Raw genomic sequence first — 19704 nt, forward strand, 5'->3', positions numbered from 1 at the left:
CATACATACTAAACTCAACACAATGCATCTCTTAGCTTGCTAGAGTCATAACACTTTATTCATCCAGCTGTATAGAAGCTGTAGAGAAGCTCATGGTGCAATAAAATGTTTCATGTAACTTTATTTTGCATCTTATAATTTTTGCTTGGAAATGCACTGAAGTAGGTCATTTCTCTTGGGATGTGACTGAACTCATTGTATTTGAATCGGTTCACTTGTCAGGACAATAAATAGCAAAATGTCATGAGAAGGGGGTTCATATTTTTGTAAGATAATCTACCAAAAATAACAAAATCCTTTGCTGAAGGAGCTGTGGAGTATTATTAGTCCAATAAGTCATGTTTCTTGATACAGCATTAGTTTATTTGTGGAACTATATTAAACAGCACCTGAATTTTCTGATCGAGTGATCAAACATTTGCATAAAGTAGTGGCAATAAGCCTGCCATGAAGTTATTATAGTATCTTGCATCACATTATGCAGAAAAATGGATACTGGGAATAGTTCATAAACCTTGATAATTTTCTGACAAGTGGAGAGGCAGCAGAAATAAAATCAGCTTGCTCTTTTGAAGGAATGCAAACAGCTTTTGTACTCTTTAATTTCACATATTCTAGATTAACAAATATATTTTCAAAGAGAAGTATGTTTATTTGTAATTGCTTTTAGAATAATTAATAAAACTATTACACTGTAAAACCTTTTTTGGTATTTTAAAATGTTGGGTATATATGTATATCTTAATGTTTTGTTGTTATTTTGTCTGTCCATCCACAGGAAAATGTTTCTTCATCTTATTGTATTACTAATTCCTGTTGTGACTGCTGCTTGCAAGAAGGATGTACTGAACATGTGTATGGATGCCAAGCATCACAAAACTGAGCCTGGACCTGAAGGGAATCTGTATGGGCAGGTAATATTAAGAATTTTTTTAAAAAATGTTGATTTTTCAATTAATATTTTCTCTGAATTGCTATTTAAGCATATGCCAATCTATATACCAAAGTATATTAGCCTGTATTAACCTGTTGTGTTGATTTTGTGTTGATTGTGTAATTAGCATTGTATGACATGGAGCATTTCTCCCTGAGCATCCACTGAAAATGGGCAGTTGCCCAGCTGGACCTTCCCAATAAACAAATGTAAAATAAAATAAATAAATAATAAATAATTCTGCAGCCATGATCAGATACATAAGTTATAAAGCAGATTTGTGTAAACTGAAGGAACAACTGGGTGCCAGTTACATCCCACACTTCAAGGAGGCAGAAGCAACAGCATCCTCTCATAGCCATTGAGAAATAGCTATGCTTTAGAGAAATCTAATCAAATGAACCTTCTTCTGAATAGTTATCCTTAACAAGAATTAACCACACTATGAACTTCTGGAAAAAGGTTCAGGTAATCAACCTCTCAAATACAGTTTCAATTAAAAAAGTGCCACTCAGACCTGTATATTTCCTCTCAGAAAGGCCTGAATTAACAACCATGTCTATTTCCCCAAACACTGGCCCACCCACAATATTATCAATCTTTACCTTCATTCAGCACGTTTACTTCAACAAAATTATGAGCTCACTGACAAAATCCTAAACAGCAAGACTTCTCAGCCAATCAAGTCAGTCAACCTTACTTATTGTTTTATTAAAATGTATAAAGTTGACATTATACATTCACCCCTCCCTGTTTTCTACATTTCATTAACCTAATCTTCCCTGACATGTGGAAAATAGCATTTATTACATTTAAAATCTTCAAAACCCACCTCCACCTCTGACTTTAGTTCATCTTTCTTTAACCAGTACTTAGAAAGATCTTAGTAAAATTTACAATGAGACCAGCCTCTGTCTACAAAAATATAGTATCCTGTCCAGACACTTAACATATTCTGAACAGAAAAAAAGCACCATAACAGTCCCATACCTTTCAACTGTCCAGATTTTCACAGAATGTCCAGATTTTTCCTTGTATTTTTAGTCTGTTCCTCATAACATTTGTGGTTTTCCCGCAAATCAACATGGATTTAAGTCACTAAATAATGACAAACATTTGCTTTTCAGAATTTATATCCTTCAGAAAATGTATGCTAGCACAACACCTTTTATTCTAGCAGCATTCTAAGTTTATAAGAGCAATATTTAAAATTTGTCCCAATGTTTATACCTTTGACAACCTACTATTTTCATCTTTGTCCAGATTTCTTGTGCTAAGAGGTTGAGAGGTATGAACAGCCCTGCTTTAAAATACTGATAAGAATAACCTCACAGAAGCTGTTTCTATAAACCTCTGGCAAGCATGGTCAACCACAAAATACTCAGATCATCTCCGTCCATGGCTAGCTTTAGCCCTTTAGTTATTCAATGGTTTTCCAGCAATTTAACAAATAAAGCCTTTAATGTCAAATTACATCATTAGTCTCTTCTTCTGCCCCCTTTATTATTAGGGGTTCCATAAAAAGAAGTTATGTACTTACCATAACGTTCCATGTTTGTAGTCCATCTCGCCTACATTCTTGCTGGATGGGTTCGGAGCCGAATGCCGATACTAAAGCTCGAGAGCTTTTACTGGCTCGAGGCTAACCCCTATCCCATGGTGCCTCACAGCAATTCCCCAGATCTTGTTTGCAAGAAAGCAATAAGTACCTAATAGTTATGAAACTATCAATAACTGTGTACATACAAGCAGAACATTGTGTAACATTATCCATGCCAGGTGGACAACAACTACAATCAGGTCAGGCAGAATAAGTATAGTTCACCAGATCCTCCAGGAAAAGGAAGGGGGCAGGAGGGAGGGACACAAGAATGAAGGCGAGATGGACTACAAACATGGAACATTATGGTAAGTGCATAACTTCTTTATGTTATGTAGTCCTATCTCGCCGTAATTCTTGTCGGATGGGACAGCGTCCCTAGCACCTCTATCCCGGGTGGCACAAGCAAAGAGACTCTTCAGCAAAGTGGACCCAAAGGATGACCTGTCCCAGGAGGCCAAATCCAATTTGTAATGAGTAACAAAGGTATGTGGCCTTGCCCAAGCAGCTGCTGCACAAATAGTATCAATAGAGAGCCTAGATCTAAGGCACATGAAGTTGATACTGCCCTTGTAGAGAGGCCTTTTACTTTGTTGGGTAACTGTTTGCCAGCAGTCTGATAAGCAAAGGAAATGCAATCTGAGAGCCATTTTGAGAGGGTAACCTTAGAAACAGGCAAGCCTTTATCTTTGTCTGAAAATGAAACAAATAATTGATCTGATTTTCTAAATTCTTTAGTCCTGTGTGGGTAGAACCTGAGAATTCTGTGGACGTCTAACTGGTATAGCCTGTATTCAGATTTATTAAAATGATTTGGAAAAAAACACTGGTAGCTCAACTGTAGTGTTAAGATTATGTTCTGAACATACCTTGGGATGAAAGGAGGGGTTAGTCCTAAGTGGGACTCTATCCTTGTGGAAAACAATGTAAGGAGGTCGAATAGTAAGAGCTTGCAATTCTGAGACTCTTTTAGCAGAAGTTACAGCTACTAAAAATAATGTTTTCCAAGGTAATAATTTCAGATCCGATGAAGAAGAGGGCTCAAAGGGGGAAGAAATTAAGGATGTGAGAACTAAGTTTAGGTTCCAGGGTTCTGGTGGCTGTTTGATTAGAGGCCTGAGAAGTAGAACTCCCTTCAAAAAGGTTTTGCACAAAGAGTGGGACATGATGGGATTTCCCATGTAGCCAAAATGGTAATTAGAGATGGCACCTAACTGAACTCTAACCGTAGCAGCCGCAGCTCCTTCATGAAAGATGGAAGCAAGGAAGGACAAAATGGATTCTATAGGAGCTATATAGGGATCTAAGCCTTGGTTTACAGCCCAAACAGAGAACCTTTTCCATTTGCTGGGGTATAACTTCCTAGTGGAAGGCTTGTGGGAAGAAATCAGAATGTGTTTGACTGAAAGTGACAGGGAAACGCACCTGGCTATTCGTGGAACTGGAGCAGCCATGCTGTCAATTTTAGGGTGTGGATGGTAGGATGGAACTGCCCCGAGTGATGAATCAGGAGGTCTGGAGATGGTTCCAGAATCCATGGTTCCTAAAAGAAGTAGGGCCACAGGAAGGGAAACCAGACCTGACGAGGCCAGTAAGCAGCAATGATGATCAGGGTACTCCTCAACTGTTTTGCTTTCTGTATTACTTTTGGAATGAGAGGAAAAGGTGGGAAGGTATAAAGGAGTCCCGAGGGCCAACCATGGACTACAGCATCCCTGGGTGACATCCCCGGATGGAGAATTAGGGCAAAGTAGCTGCTGCATTTGGTGTTCAGGTGTGTGGCGAATAGGTCGCAGCAAGGCTGGCCCCATCTGTGAAAGATCTCTTTCGCAACTTCTGAATTCAGGGACCACTTGTGAGGCATGAGAATTGCTCAACTGAGTTTGTCTGCTATCACACTGGACTTCCCCAGGATGTGCATTGCTACCAGAAAGCACTGAGTGTCCATCTCTCATTTCTAAACTCTTAAGACCTCTCGGCAAAGCGGGTAAGATTTGGTTCCCCCTTGCTTATGTACCACACAACAGACATGTTGTCTGATTGAATCACAATTGTCCCGGTGGGAAGAGAACTGTGAAGTTCTTGCAACGCATATATCACTGCAATCATCTCCAGGACATTGATGTGCAAGTGGTTCCTGTGGTTCTGCCAAGTGCCTTGGACCATCATTCCCAGATAATGCCCCCCACCCTATCTGGGAGTCTATGGTCAAAACTGCATTTTCTTGAGGAGGAACAAGTGGACGACCTAAGAGAAGTTGTTCCATATGTAACCACCATGTCAGATCCTTTTTGCAGGTGTTTGTGATGAGAATCTGATGAGACAGGGGAAGACTTTGCATTGACCACTGGGAAAATAGTAGCCACTGAAGTACTCTATTGCAGATAGGCTAGAGAAACTAATAGAATGGAGGAAGCCATAGTCCCTAAGACTTGAAGGACTACCCTGGCCTGAACTTTGTGACTGTTTAGCAAAGATCTGACTTGGTTGCGCAATGATTCTACTCTTTCCATTTTTAGTCTTGCTGACATGGTGGTTGAGTCTATTTCTGAGCCTAAGAATACAATGTGCTACAATGGAGATAAGGCGGATTTTTTTTTAGGTTAACTGTGATGCCTAATCTGGTGCACAAAGATAGAGTCTCGTCCCTGGTTCTGATCAGTTGATGCTTGGTTTTAGCAGTGAGGAGCCAGTCATCTAGGTATGGAAACACCTGGAATCCTTGACGTCTCAGGTGAGTCGTTACCACTGCCATGCATTTGGTAAACACTCTGGAGGCTGTAGTGAGGTCAAAGGGCAGTGTTCAAAACTCTAAATGACTGGCTCCCAGCTGAAAGCGTAAGTGTCTTCTGGAGAGCCTGTCCATTTTGATGTGGTAGTACGCGTCCTGAAGATCTACTGAGCTTATCCAATTGTCTTTCCTGATAAAGGGAAATATTGACTGCAGAGTGACCATTCGGAACTTCGATTTCTTTAAGGGCTTGTTGAGTTTGCTGAGATCTAGAAGTGATCTCCAGTCCCTTGTCATTTTTGGAGCTAAAAAGAATCGTGAGTAAGTTCCGGATCCTGTTTGCTCTGTGGGGACTTCCTGGATGACTCTTTTTCAAAGCAATAAGATGACCTCTGATGTTGCACGGTCTAGTTGAATGAGTGGCACATCTGGAATAGACCGGTGTACCAAGGGATCGGAAATTAACGGAATCAGGTAACCTCTGGATATTATGGTTTGCACCCAACGATCTTGTGAAATGTTTAGCCAGGCACTTGGGTACAGCGATAGACGACCGCCAACTGCCTCCAGAGACGGACAGTCGGGCAACCCCTCAGGGGAAATGGAAGGGATGATCAGAAAAGGTTTCTCCATCTCCCTGGTGTTGTGGACCTCCTCTGCTGCGAGGACGGCTTCTTCCATTATATCCTCCCCCTCTGCCCCTAGGGGAGGGTTGACCTTGTGCCTGAGGGAAACCTTTTTGGGATTTGCGGAACCACATTTTCCCTCTTGTTTGACCCTTGGGATAGGGTCTAGAAGGAAGGGTGAAATGACTCCGATGGCAGATAAGGTTTTCCCTTCCTGCTCGCACCTGGTTAAGGTCTCTTTCACCTGATGTCCAAAGAGAGTTGAACCAACAAAAGGGATGTTAGTGAAGAAAGACTTAAAGGATTCCGTGAAGTTACAAAGACACATCCAAGAATGTCTCCTAAGAGAGATTCCTGCTGCGGCTGCCCTGCTCGCTCCATCCACTGTGTAGGAAATCAGCCTCATGGAGGAGTTAGCTATCGATGTAAGGGTGGAGAGCTGTGCAGAAACCGTATCCGTGGATCCAGAAGCTACTGAACTCTGTATTTCCCAACTCCTTCAGGAGATCCCTCTGAAGTCGAGTGAAATGGGTAAGGTAATTCAGAGATCTTAAGGTAAATGCCGCTGAAGAGAAGGTACGCTTTCCATACCTATCCATCATCCTGGACTCCTTGTTAGGAGGATGGATATTGGAAGATGTCTCGGACAACTCCTTCTTGGTGGCCACTGCTACCACCATAGCATCAACAGGAACTCCTTTGGAAAGAAAAGACTTATCTTTTGGTGCCATAATAAATTTGTTTGGCCTCTTCAGGACAGGCTCCACTGTGTCTGAGGAGGCCCATTCAACAAATAGCACTAGTGTACAGTATTGGCTAAATCAAAATGGCTTCAAGTTAAAAAGAATGAAAAGACTTTTTACAAGTCTCTTCCTTCTTAAACTTCTTAATCTTGAAGCCTTCCCATTTTCTCCTGGCAGGTTAATCATTTCTAACAATAAATGAAGGCTTAAATCTCAATCAAGAAGTTCAGTTACTCTTAGAAGAACTGGTAACCACAAAGAAATACCGTAAAATCAACAAATACTAAATACCACAGCACTGCAGGAGTATAAGCCAATAAAGGTCCATATACACCACCACAATAACGAAGGCAATCCACAATATTTTAAAATTTATTGCACAATATCCACAAAGTCCACACAAAATAAGCGGTTTCGTTTCATCCACAGAAACTTCATCAGAATGGTGTAGTTAATCAATTGCTTGATTAATTAGACCATTCTGACAAAATTTGTCTCTTGTCAAGTGTTTGATTAACTACACTATTCTGATGATGTTTCGGTGGATGAAACGAAAGCGCTTATTTGGTGTGGACTTTCTGGATATTGTGTAATAAATTTTAAAATATTGTGGATTGCCTTCGTTATTGTGGCGGTGTGTACGGACCTTTATTGGCTTTTCCTCCTGCAGTGCTGTGGTATTTGGTTACCCTTAGAAGACCCGCAATAAACTTCATAAGAGCAAACGATCCTTCAACTCTGATACCAAACTTTGGGAATCTTTCCTTTCTCTTACTACAATCCAGGAACATTAGAAGTTTTGTACTAAATTAGTACAGCACCTATCTGACAGATCTAAATACAGCTGGTTCAGCCATTCTGCTGTTACATAAATAGTCTTCCCCAAGTCTTTTCTTATAAACCAATGCTTGTTCCCTAGTCTAGTGCTAACTATAATCTCTGACACACCATATGCTCCACTTCAGCAGCAGAAATCACATAAGCAAAATAACATTTATTGGACATCAGATCATGTAATCACTGCATATAGCTTTATACTATAGTTTAACTTCACTGATGTTAACATAGCTAATAAAACTGTTATGTACTTGGTAACTAACTACAGTGTTTTCTCAATTGTTATACTGTGCTCTATATTGCATATACTTTAATTCTATGCACTTGAAGTCTGTTGTACCTTTCACCTGGATAATGCCTAATATTGCTCGTTATGGGATCAGCATATTTACCTGATAAATTGTAAATAAATAAAATAAAAATAAATTGTTGTTTACCGGCTACCTCAACAGTAGAAAGGAAACAAGGTCCTAGGCTCAAACGTCAGTCAAGGCACTTATTAAATTTTGTTTTTATTACTTTCACAACAAAAAAAAAAAAAATCTGACTACATAAAATGAAGAAATAAAAAAGAAAAATGTAGATGCCGGAGAACAGTCCAAACTATTTAATCAAAGTATAAGTGCTTTGTGATTTCTGCTTGTACTTAATGTTACAGAAGTGGAGTTTGTGGTGTGTCAGAGATTATAGTTAGTACTAGACTGGGAAACAAGTGTCGGTTTATGAGAAAAATTTTGGGAAGATGGGTGGAGACAGGTGGGGAAGTCTGTTTATGTAACAGCAGAATGGCTGAAACAGCTGTATTTAGATCTGAAAGATAGGCGCTGTACTAATTTAGCACAATCTTTCATTCAAAAAATAAAACTTGATCTTCAGATATACAGCTCCCTCTAAATCAGTTATCTAACTTTTAAAGTAGCACAATCTAGTGACCACAAAGTACAATTACTCCTGTCCAGTTGGTGAATTTGGGAATATTGAGGCAATGTTACAATTGCCTCATGTACACTGACAACCCTCTCCTCCTCCCACATAACAGAAATACTTGCGTGAGATGCAGCTATTTAGCCAAACTGGAGGCTGAGCTCTCTCAACTCAGGACTGGCAAGACCAGACAGGAGGAGAAGGCAACTACACACACCACAAAACCAGTCTCACATAAAGCTATCACAACAATGAATCAAACACATAAACACACAAAGTCATACTCAGAGGCTCTGAGCAAAAATTTACCTAAACAGCAGAGGCCTCCAAAGCAGACATCCAAGCAACTGCCACCTCATGACACACCACAGGCAACACATAAACCACAAAATCAGTGTGCAAAGCAGTCACAGCCCTTAAGGCCAAATACAACACCAAACATACTTGTCATAGGTGACTCCATAGTCAGACACACTGACGTCCCACTCACCAGGCTGAACAAGGAGAGGGTCACAGTAAGCTGCCTATCGGACGCTAGAATCCGCCACATAACACAAGCACTCGGGTCACTCCACAGCAAGTACAAATATGACACAGTCATTGTCCATGCTGGTGTGAACGACCTGAGCCGTACCTCCCTGGACTACATGAAAAGAGACATAGAGGAGCTCTCTGATTATGTAGCCCAGGCAGGTATGACCCTGACCCTGAGCATCATCCTTCCTTCACCAAGAATGATGCCACAACATAGAGACAAGATGATCAGCTTTAACAATCGGCTTAATTTCTGGTGTCATTCAAAGGGGATCCTGTGTCTGTCTGCCTGGGATGACATGCTTGACAAGCCACGCTGCTTCGCAAGGGACGGCTTGCACCTGTCACCCCTGGGATTCCGGATATTGGCTAAGGCTCTTGCCACCTCCATAGTGCCTTTTTTAGGCAAGGCTCAAATTCTAAACCTACCACCCTAGAAAACAAAAATGGGAAGAAACTAAGGGTAATGCTGCTCAATGCCAGAAGTCTAAATCTCAAAATGCATGCACTTGAGGCCCTTCTCAGTATGGAGAACATCAATGTCTGTGCTGTGACTGAAACCTGGTTCAATGCTCCTGAGAGCACCCCGGCACTATCAGGTTTTACCTCATATCATGCGTTCCGGCCCCAAAACCCGGACCACACCACAAAAGGAGGGGGTGTATCCATATTCATCAAGGATACCCACACCTCCAGGTTGGTGGCAACGCATCTAAGCATCGGAAACCATCCAGGTGCAATTAACCATAGGCAAAACTGCTCTACAATTTGTAGCATGCTACAGGCCATCCTCTCAAACTCAGGAACCCCACACAGCCTTCCTGAAGACACTGGAGGGTATAAATGTATCTCCAAACACCATTATATTGGGTGACTTCAACTACCCGAATATAGACTGGGAACATTACTCAAGCCCCAACTTTCTAGCCCAAAGGTTCCTGGAGTTCATAAATTCAAATGCCATGGAACAACTAGTCACCGTTCCCACAAGAGGAGAAAATATACTATTTCTCATCATCACAAACATGGGGACAAAATGCTCCACACCAGAAGTATATCCCTCATTGGTGAGATCAGATCACAAACTTATCTCACTGGAAATCCACATCCCGCCCCCACCCCAAACAAAAAAGACCACAGTGAAGAACTTCTCTAAAGCAAACTTCACACTACTCAAGACTGGTGCGGTATCCTTCAAGGCCCCCGAGCCAGTGGAAACCACAACCCAAGCTGCGGAAGCCCTTACAAATGCCTTCTACTAACACCTCCAGGACTGCATGGATCAGGCAATCCCTAATAAAACCAAGACTCTTTCCACCAAGGGCAAACGTCCAGTCTGGTGGACCCCAGCCATAAACAAACTTTACAATAAGAGGAGAAAGCTGTTACATGATAGAGCAAAATCCATAAAAGAGAAGACACCCTTGATCATTATTAGTAAAAAAATACGAGCACTCATAAAATCATCCAAGGCCAACTTTGAGAGAAAAATTGCAATAGATTCAAAAGACAATCATAAGGCCTTCTTCAGCTATGTTAGAAACCTGGGTGGAAACTCCCAGATATGTGCAGAATTAGTCCAAAACGATACAAAAATCACTGAACCCACAGACATTGCCAAAATACTGGCAGACAGGTTCAGTGCAAACTTCACCCCCCTCTCCCCCCAAAAGGAGAGATAACTATCCCAGCGGAGTGTAGCCTCCCAGACATCTCAAATGTGCAGGTGAAAGCTGCTCTCTCTAAAGCTAAAAACACAGCATCAATGGGACTGGATGGTGTCCCCGGCTGTGTGCTACACGAACTCAACGAGGAACTAAACCCGCATATAAGGCAGCTGTTTAATCTTAGCCTTACCACAGGATACGTGCCCAAGGAGTGGCGTACGGCAACTGTGGTCCCACTCCACAAAGGCGGTACCTCTACAGACCCTGATAATTACCGCCCCATAAGCTTAACAAGCCTGGTCTGCAAAGCTATGGAGAGGATCATAATGGAACTCATAAACAAAGACATACGGGACTTGCAGACATTGGACCCGACCCAGTTTGGCTTTGTCAAGGGCAGATCATGCCTTTTGAACTTGGTCGACTTCTTCGAAACAGTCACCAAGGCCATTGATGAGGGAAAGGCAGTCCATACAGCCTACCTTGACCTTGCAAAAGCTTTCGACACAATACCCCACTCGGGTATTATAGAGAAACTTACCAGCTTAAATGTAAACCCATATGTCACAAGATGGGTTGCAAACTGGCTAAAGGACAGAACCCACAGGGTTAGAGTTGCTGGCGCCATGTCAGACTCCAAGCCGGTCACAAGTGGTGTCCCACAGGGCTCAGTCCTTGGCCCTCTGTTGTTCGGCATCTACTTCTCAGAAGTACAGGCAAACATAGGAGGACTATGGCTGACAAAGTTTGCAGATGACTGCAAACTGGGCGCCATAGTGGAAAGTACATCGGACACAGATATCCTTCAGAGGGTCTCACGGAAACTGAAAACTGGTGCCAGAGCCATGGCCTGAAGTTAAATGCCAAAAATGTATAGTCATACCCTTCGGGAAAAACAAGGTAACCCCAAGCTACCATATAGGTGGCAATCCATTAAGCACAGAAGAGGTTATCAGGGACCTGGGGACCCAGGTTGACAGTGGCCTTTCTTTTGACACTCACATTGCTAAAGTGGTTAGAAAGACCTTCTACATTTCCCACCTGATCATGAAGGGATTCACATCCAGATCAAGTGAGGTCATTGTTCCCCTGTACTCTTCACTTATCAGACCAATGATCGAGTACAATGCCCCATTCGGGATGTATCTCACCCGACACCTGCAGCAATTGGAGAGACCCCAAAAGTTCCTCACCAAAAGGATAAAGGGACTCCAAAATCTGTCATATGCTGCCAGACTGAAGAAACTCCAGCTCTATTCAGTCGCATACCGCCTGCTCAGAGGTGACCTGTGCCTGACATACAAGGCCATGTCCAACCCGGAATTAATGGACATGCTCCACCTCAAAAAATCCAAATCTACCAGATCCACTAGAGCAAGTGACTTAAACCTTAGCACTGATATAAATAGGACATGCTGGAGGGATAGATTTGTCACCCAGAGACTCCCTATGCTGTGGAATAAAATCCCAGTCCATGTGAGGCAGAGCACCTCGCTGGCTCTGTTCAAGAGAAATCTTGACCGGTGGATGGGAGATCGTAGGTTTACCCCGGGAATCATCTCTGTGTCACTGCTGGACAGAGGCACAACAAACTAATGGGCACAGTATTTTTTAACATAAGGGGTGGCGTAAGCCACAAAACTTTGGGCTAGGCTTATAAATGCCTTAGGGCAGATAGCCTAGTATAAACCTATGAACCTATGAATTACAACAAATCACATAAAACACAAAAATAAATAACCCACAAGTATATTCTGATATAACATTCGCAAACTAAATCAAACATTTTTACATTCATATTGTCATTCTTTTCATCAGTAAGAAACTTTTGATGGACAATTTATCATTAATATCTGGTGAATTAGTGGCATCTAATAATAACTGCCAATATAATTCACATTTTTCCAAAAAGGTACACCAATTAATTGCCTTCTCTATCAAAAAAGGCACCTTTTCTATAATATAAAATAAAAATGCCATAAGATCCAAAATGACACTAGGGACCCACTTCTGTTAGACATGGAATAGTATATGTTTATTAAGGCGATATCTTACTTCTTGAATCAGGTAGCACTCAAGTACAATCACACAAATCACATAAAACACAAAAATAACCAACAGCTATATTCAGATATAACATTCACAAACTAAATCAAACATATTTAAATTCATATTCTTATTCTTTTCATCAGAAACAAACTGCTGATTGACCCTTTGGATAAGGTCCATTAACCCTCTCCATGGGTTTATGTAGCTAAAGTGCTTGCCAGACTGACCAAATCAAAACTTATTTGGGTCCACTATGCCTCCCACTTTATGAGTTACTTCCACTACAGTCAGTTGCTATAGGTCAAGGACAAGCCTATATGCAAACATTTTATTTAACATGTTTGACAAGGGTTTAGTCAGATTTTCCTTCACTCTGTGTATCAAAGCTAGCAGGTGTGCTACTACTTGTAAAAGTGCTATTGTCTCTGTAGTTATGTAAAGGGATGCCTGCCTTTGTCTCTGTAGCATCCTGACATTGTACTTTGCTTATTTTGAACTTTAAACACTATTTTCATTGGTTCATTGATTAGTACTAGGCTAACTTCCCTTGTGGGCCATTTTAAGCCTAGCCAATTATCCCATGTGAGAATCAAACCCTGCACCTTGTGTCTGTAAGGTAAGCACCTTAACCATTATGCCAACCTCCCCACTCCATGTATGCATAGTTGCTATGGCCAGTAGCAAGGTGATCACATCATTATTTATTGATAACAAGTAACAAGTTACATTCAAAGTCTTTCCTTTCAAGTTTCTGATCTAGTTAAAAAATGTTTTATTGCTGCTTTTACTCTTTGAGACCAAAGTGAGTCTAGATTCATAGATATTACTAGGCCACTGATTCTTATAACCATTATGCCTTGCCAGTACACTCCCACAGGTCATACCTCCTTTCTGCCACAGGGTCATACCAGTCAAGCTTGCAGTAAATCTGTAGATAAACATTCAGCCATCTAGGTTATATTTAAAGCAGGACGGTAAGTGGCAATTTTGGGAAGTACTGAGTTACAGACCTGTCCCTCCACTGTGAAGGACCCTGGATTAGTGGAGATATTGGGCTTGTGGAGGTCCAGGTCAATCAAATCACTAATGGCACAGTGGATAAGACAGAGATTTCCCCTTAAAAGCCAATAAGACACTGAATAAAGGGATATGACTTCTAGCCTCTCATAGTAACTCAGGGACATCAGGCCTGTTACTCTTTTTAGTTAGGAGCCTTTGAGGTATTTCTAATACTTTGATATGTTTATTGAGATATATCCAAAGGGGGCAATGTCCTCAATAATTGGCCTGATCATGACTTCCATAATGGCTGCACAATGATTAACAGCTTAATTTCATCTCTCTGTGTGAAAAAAGAAACTGGGAAACAATGGCTAGTAATATCTGCCAGATTTAGTAAAATTTAGTTGTTGGACAGTAAGTACACTGCCTAGATGCAAGGAAAGAAGAAAAAACTTACAGCCTGAGAGAAAATCAGTAAGAAAGGGTGAAGAGAAAGTACTGAATGGGAATAATCCTGTAGCTGTCCAGCAAAAAGCAGTTCAAGCTCCAGTTTTGATACAAGAGATAGCTTCCAGTAATTTAGAGGAAACGATAAATCAAATGTACACAGTGCTGATTAAAATAAATGAAACATTGAAGGAGTATATCAATTCAAAGGCTGGGAAAATAAAAGAACATTTAAGCAGCTATTCGGATGAACTGATAAAACTGAAAAATCACAGGTTGAAATGAAGAAAACACTGGCTGAGCATGCAAGAAGAGCTGTTTTAAAAACGGTAGTTAGAGGACAAAGCACACTGATAAAAATCTGAGATTTCATGCTATACCTTAGAAGCTGAAAGGAACAGACTGTACTAATTTTATGAAACCACAACTGAACAGCTGGACTGGTGTTCTACTGCAGGATTTGTTAAATTAAAAGAGCACATTGAGTGCATGCCTCAAACCTGGCCAAGAGAAAGCAGCCAATACCTGTAGTAGTAAAGATGCAATCATACCAGTAGAAAGAGTTGATCCTGACAAAACTGTGGCAAAAGGCCAAAGTATTAAAAATTGGAGACAGTAGAGTTTTTGTGGAAAATGGTTATTCATGTACACCAGGCAGAAGAGAAGCAAATTTATCCCAGCAATCAGGGAATATTGAGGGACAGATGTGAGATTAAAGCTGTTATATCCATCTGTCTTTAGAATATTTTTTTCCTGCAGGATCAAAGATATTTTTGATGCGGAACAAGTTAAAAAGGAAATATAAAACTTTGTCCAACAAAAAGTGTGATCATCAAATGGAAGGCGGGATCTGCTTCTCATTCTTCTGATAATAAAGCACATAAGAGAGAATTTGCCAGTGAACCCTTTTCCAAATGTTCCAAAGGAAAATTCTTGAGAGACAGAAAAAGGCACAGGAGCTAAATGGAAGAATTATGAGTTCTTAGAGTTGGACCAAAGTCTGGTGTTGGCACATGGAGATGAAGAGGAAGAAGACTAGCAGTACTAAATAAGTGAATAAATGTGAGATTATAAAGCATCAATCACATTTGTGAAATATGGATCATATGAAAAAGTGGCTGAGAAAGATTAGACTTTTGTTGCCTTTCTTAAATGTGTGGGTGGACTGAAAAGTAAATACCCCAGTTCATGTAATTTAATGTTTAGAAGGACACTAAAAGGGAAAAAAGTAGCAGAAAGTAACATAATTTAATAATAAAAATTATAGTAATTTTTGCTCTTAGTATTTATTTAAACATTTTATTATATAAATTGCATGTTATTCAGTAAAGCAAATGTGTGTAGTATGTAGTCAGGGATATCTAAATGAGGGGGTGAGGGTGAGTCTTTTCAGTGATTTTTCTATGTGATAAAGATACTAAAGTAAACACGTGCTTTTTTAGTTGAAGAAATATATGCACTACAATGCAAAAAGAGAAGAAATGATGGACAAAAGCATGTTTAAGATACTCTTGGGCTATTAGGGTGATGATTGGGTGTAAAACTCCACTGATTATAATATAAGCAGAGTTTAGATGTTTTCTCTCACTTTTGCATAGGTGAATGGACTAATGCCCTTGGCTTTATCTAAAGACATTTTTGAGTAAGCATGTGGGTTTCAAAAAATAAGAAAACATGGTGAATGCATTATCTTTTCTTTAGCAAATAAATGTTTAGTGTGAGTGGAGAAGTCTGTAGTTGAAGGCAATTGTACATTCTGTTCTTATATTTCCATGGAGTCAAGCTGATTACATATGTAGGCAATGAATCTTGAGAGTTCTGAATATTGTTTGCAGAGAAATGTAAAATTAACAGGTACAAGGGCAAGGAGCTCATTAAATAATAACATTTTAAATTATTTGAAGGGTAGCTTAAATACTTCAATGCACTGACTGTAACTGTATAATTTAGGTTTATTTAAATATAGCCAGTGTACTTTTTCTCAAGGCTAAAAGTTAATGTTTTCTGAAAGCATATAAGTTGTTTTCCACATCTTGGAGGGGAAGAGAAATAAGAAAAGAACATACAGCAGTAAGTATATGTGTGAGTTCAGACTGTGACATGCTTTATCCTGGATAACCAAATTTTAGGTTAGGTAATGCCTGTAGGTACAGCTGTTGCTGTGAGACAATCTTTCCTAGCAGGAAGATTAAATGTTATTATTTGAACACTTACAGAGTTTTGTGTCTTTGTTTTAAGTTAATATGTTATGGCGGTGTTCTTGTAGTGGTGGTGGTGATATGTGTGTGTGTGTGTGTGTGTGTGTGTGTGTGTGTGTGTGTGTGTGTGTGTGTGTGTGTGTGTGTGCGCGCACGTGTGTGTGTGTGTGTGTGTGTGTGTGTGTGTGTGTGTGTGAGTGTGTGTGTGTGTTTGAGGGTTTTCATTACAGCAAAAGGGTTTGAAAAATGTGACATAGGTTCAAATGGAGACAACATGAAACAAAGCTATAAAAGATTAACCTGCTAAACATAAGTGGGCACATGTAACACAAAAGATGGAAATAGACATTTAAAAAGCTGTCATGTATAATAGGTGGGAATAATAATGTCTTATAATAATGGCTACACAATCCATTTTATTTTAGAAAGTAAATGGCATCACAGGTATAGACAAAAGGTTAAAGTATTGAGTTATATTAAGAAATGCAGAGTGTAAATAGCAATGCTGCAGGAGACACATTTGGAAAGAAATGAGCATGTGATTTTGATAAAGGATTTCAGGATGGATATTCAGCAGAATATCAGGGACAAAGGAAAAATGTAGTAATTATATTAATTACTAAAGGAGCTCCAATAGTGATAGAAGAGGAAAAAACGATAATAATGGTAGATTTGTGGTAGTAAGGGACTACTGGCAAGGGAGAAGGATTACACTAGAATGTATTCATATTCCACCTAAAACTGCTGTTATAGACCTAAGATATTTTTAGGAGAAATAATCAGCTTTCACTGGGGAATACTGCATACAGATGGGGACTGGAACCTGATTTGTAACAGTGAAGATATATCTGCGGGTCTATAAGGGAAAATATAATAAAATACTGTAGATTTTTGGAGAAATTTATGAAATCTTTGGTATGGGAAGACATAAATTCAGCAGTAAGTACTCTGAAATAATTTAGATGTTATTCTCTAAGGTACAATAATTGGAATAGACTAGACAGAAATTATATTTCACACGGACATATGCATTTAACTGAAGGCTTTAACACAAGTCCAATGACTATTTCAGATCATGCATCAATAAAAACTACCATACAAATACAGGGTAATGAAGTAAAAATGAGACACTGGTCATCATCAACAGTCTGTTAAAAAGAGAGTAGTTTGTGGAATGAATAGTGGAATTATTTGACAGTTATTAGGGAATGGCAGAAATGTCTTCAGAAATTATAGCTAGTGAGTGGGATAAAATGTTAGTGGAGTTTAAAAATAAGTTAAAACTAACAGAAAAAGAAATATGATTAAGAAGTAATAGTAATTATTTAGAGGGACTGACAAAGGTTAAAGTAATATAGAGTAGGAAGAGGCACTGCTGCAAAGTGCTAAAGAGAAAATAAGGGAATATTTGGAACTGTTAAGCAACTGCTTTTTGATAACTCCAGAGCTCAAAACATTTTAGCACACTGACTTAGGCAACAGAAAGTAGAAAGGGGTGTTGCCAAATGTAAGGAGCTTATAACAAGTAAAACAGCCAAAGATCCTATAAAGGTATTAAGAGATATTTTGGAAATTTTCAGAAAATTGTATAAAGAAGGGAAATGTGGACATCAGGATAGAGCAGAAATGGAAACATTTATGAAAGACTTAAGTATGCCAAGCTTAGAGGTATATGAGGCTCAGTAATTAACAGTTAAGATAGAAGGAGATGAGATTAAATATGGTGACATATAATCAATCTGCAGGAAAGCCTCCAGGAGCAGATGGTATTCCGTTGGAAGTTTGGAAGCTAAGAGGGAAGAAAGTGATAAGGATCTGGAAAGTTTTGTTTAATGGTATTTTAAAATAGGGAGGAGAAGCACCAACATCTTGGAAGAAAGCAGTGGTAGTTGTAATACCCAAAGAGAGTAAAGACCCATCAGACCCAGCTTCATATATTGAGGACTCATTTCAATTTTATACGATGATTATAAAGGGAAAGGAGGGAGGGGAGGTTGCTGACAAATGAAGTCTAATTACTCAGATGGAACATTATGGTGAGTACATAACTTCTTTATCTGAAGTAGTTAACTTCATTTGATCATCAACCTGTAGTCCCCAGCTACCAAAGACCTTGGGAGGCCCTTATGGAAGGATATTCCAGTGCACTGCAGAACCAAAAGAAGCCCTTCCTCTAGAAACCATGTCCAACTTATAATGAGTAATAAAGGTGTGAGAGGAAGCCAAGGTAGCTGCTGAACAAATGTCATCTAGAGAAACTCTGGACCAGAACACAGCAGAAGAAGCCATAGAACAAGTAGAATGAGCATGAACCCTGTCTGGTTCTGGTAATCCATGATCCTTGTACACCTGCAAAATGCAAAGTGAAATCCATCTAACAAGAGTCACCTTTGAAACTGGTTTCCCCAAAAAGGGTTTGGCAAAGGAAACAAAAAGCTGATCAGACTTACAAAAGGGTTTAGTCCTATGTAAATAAAAGTGCAACTGTCTGTGGACATCCAGCAAATGAAGCGTGTATTCCCATTTGTTTTGAAAATTAGGGGAGAATACTAGGAGATTAATAGACTGATTGATATTTGACTCCAAAGCGACTTTGGGGAGGAAAGAAGGATTTGTCCTTAGAGAAACCCTATCCTTATGAAAAACTAAGTATGGGGGTTTTATACACAAGACTTGAAGTTCAGACACTCTCCTAGCAGAGGTGATGGCGACTAGGAAGGCTGTCTTCCATGACAAGAATTTTAAATCAACTGACGCTGCGGGTTCGAACAGAGGGACAACTAAGGCCTGAAGAACCAAGGTCTAATCCCATGGAGAGGAAGGATGCTTAATCAGAGGTCTCAGAAGAAAGGTGCCTTTGATGAAAGTCTTACAAATTCTAGCAGCAGCTGCTAGTGAAACTGAAATTTCTCCTAAATGAAAATGGGATATAGCGGCCAGATGGACCTTCACAGTGGAAGACTTGGCCCCCTGTTGGAAAATCTGAGACAGAAATTCTAATACTGCTGGAATAGGGGTGGTAAATGGGTCCAAATCTCTCTGAGAAGCCCAAATGGAAAAACTCTTCCATTTACTACGGTACACCTTTCGGGTGGAGGACTTGTGTGCCGCCACCAGAATAGACTTAACAGGAGAAGAGAGTCCGGGAGTCCTGGCAATTAATGGAACTGGAGCAACCAAGCAGTAAGCTTGAGGCTGTCCAGATTCGGGGGAGGAATTCTGGAGGGATGACAAATGAGATCTGGAATGGGATCCAATATCCAGGGTGGAGCTACTAGATGAGACCGTAGGCAAGGGAACCAAACTTGACGAGGCCAGAATGGGGCTATGAGGATAATCCTGCTCTCCAACCGATGAGCTTTCTGCAAGAATTTTGTAATGAGAGGTAGCAGGGGGATATGCATAAAGAAGA

At 40.1% G+C, this 19704-nt stretch overlaps 1 protein-coding gene across 3 annotated transcripts in view; it reads left to right on the forward strand.

The window, feature by feature from the left end:
- Window positions 1–19704, forward strand: part of LOC122803415 (folate receptor gamma-like) — a 288397-nt gene that overhangs the window by 169782 nt on the left and 98911 nt on the right. For all 3 annotated transcript variants that reach the window (XM_044073021.1, XM_044073022.1, XM_044073020.1), the window contains exon 2: window positions 779–914. In XM_044073021.1, coding sequence (XP_043928956.1) covers window positions 783–914 — 132 coding nt within the window. In that variant the 5' untranslated portion in view covers window positions 779–782. The remainder of the gene's footprint in view (window positions 1–778; window positions 915–19704) is intronic.

The sequence above is a fragment of the Protopterus annectens genome, chromosome 5.part1, assembly GCF_019279795.1.
Source record: "Protopterus annectens isolate FY-2018-M chromosome 5.part1, PAN1.0, whole genome shotgun sequence".
Classification (NCBI taxonomy): Eukaryota; Metazoa; Chordata; order Ceratodontiformes; family Protopteridae; genus Protopterus; species Protopterus annectens.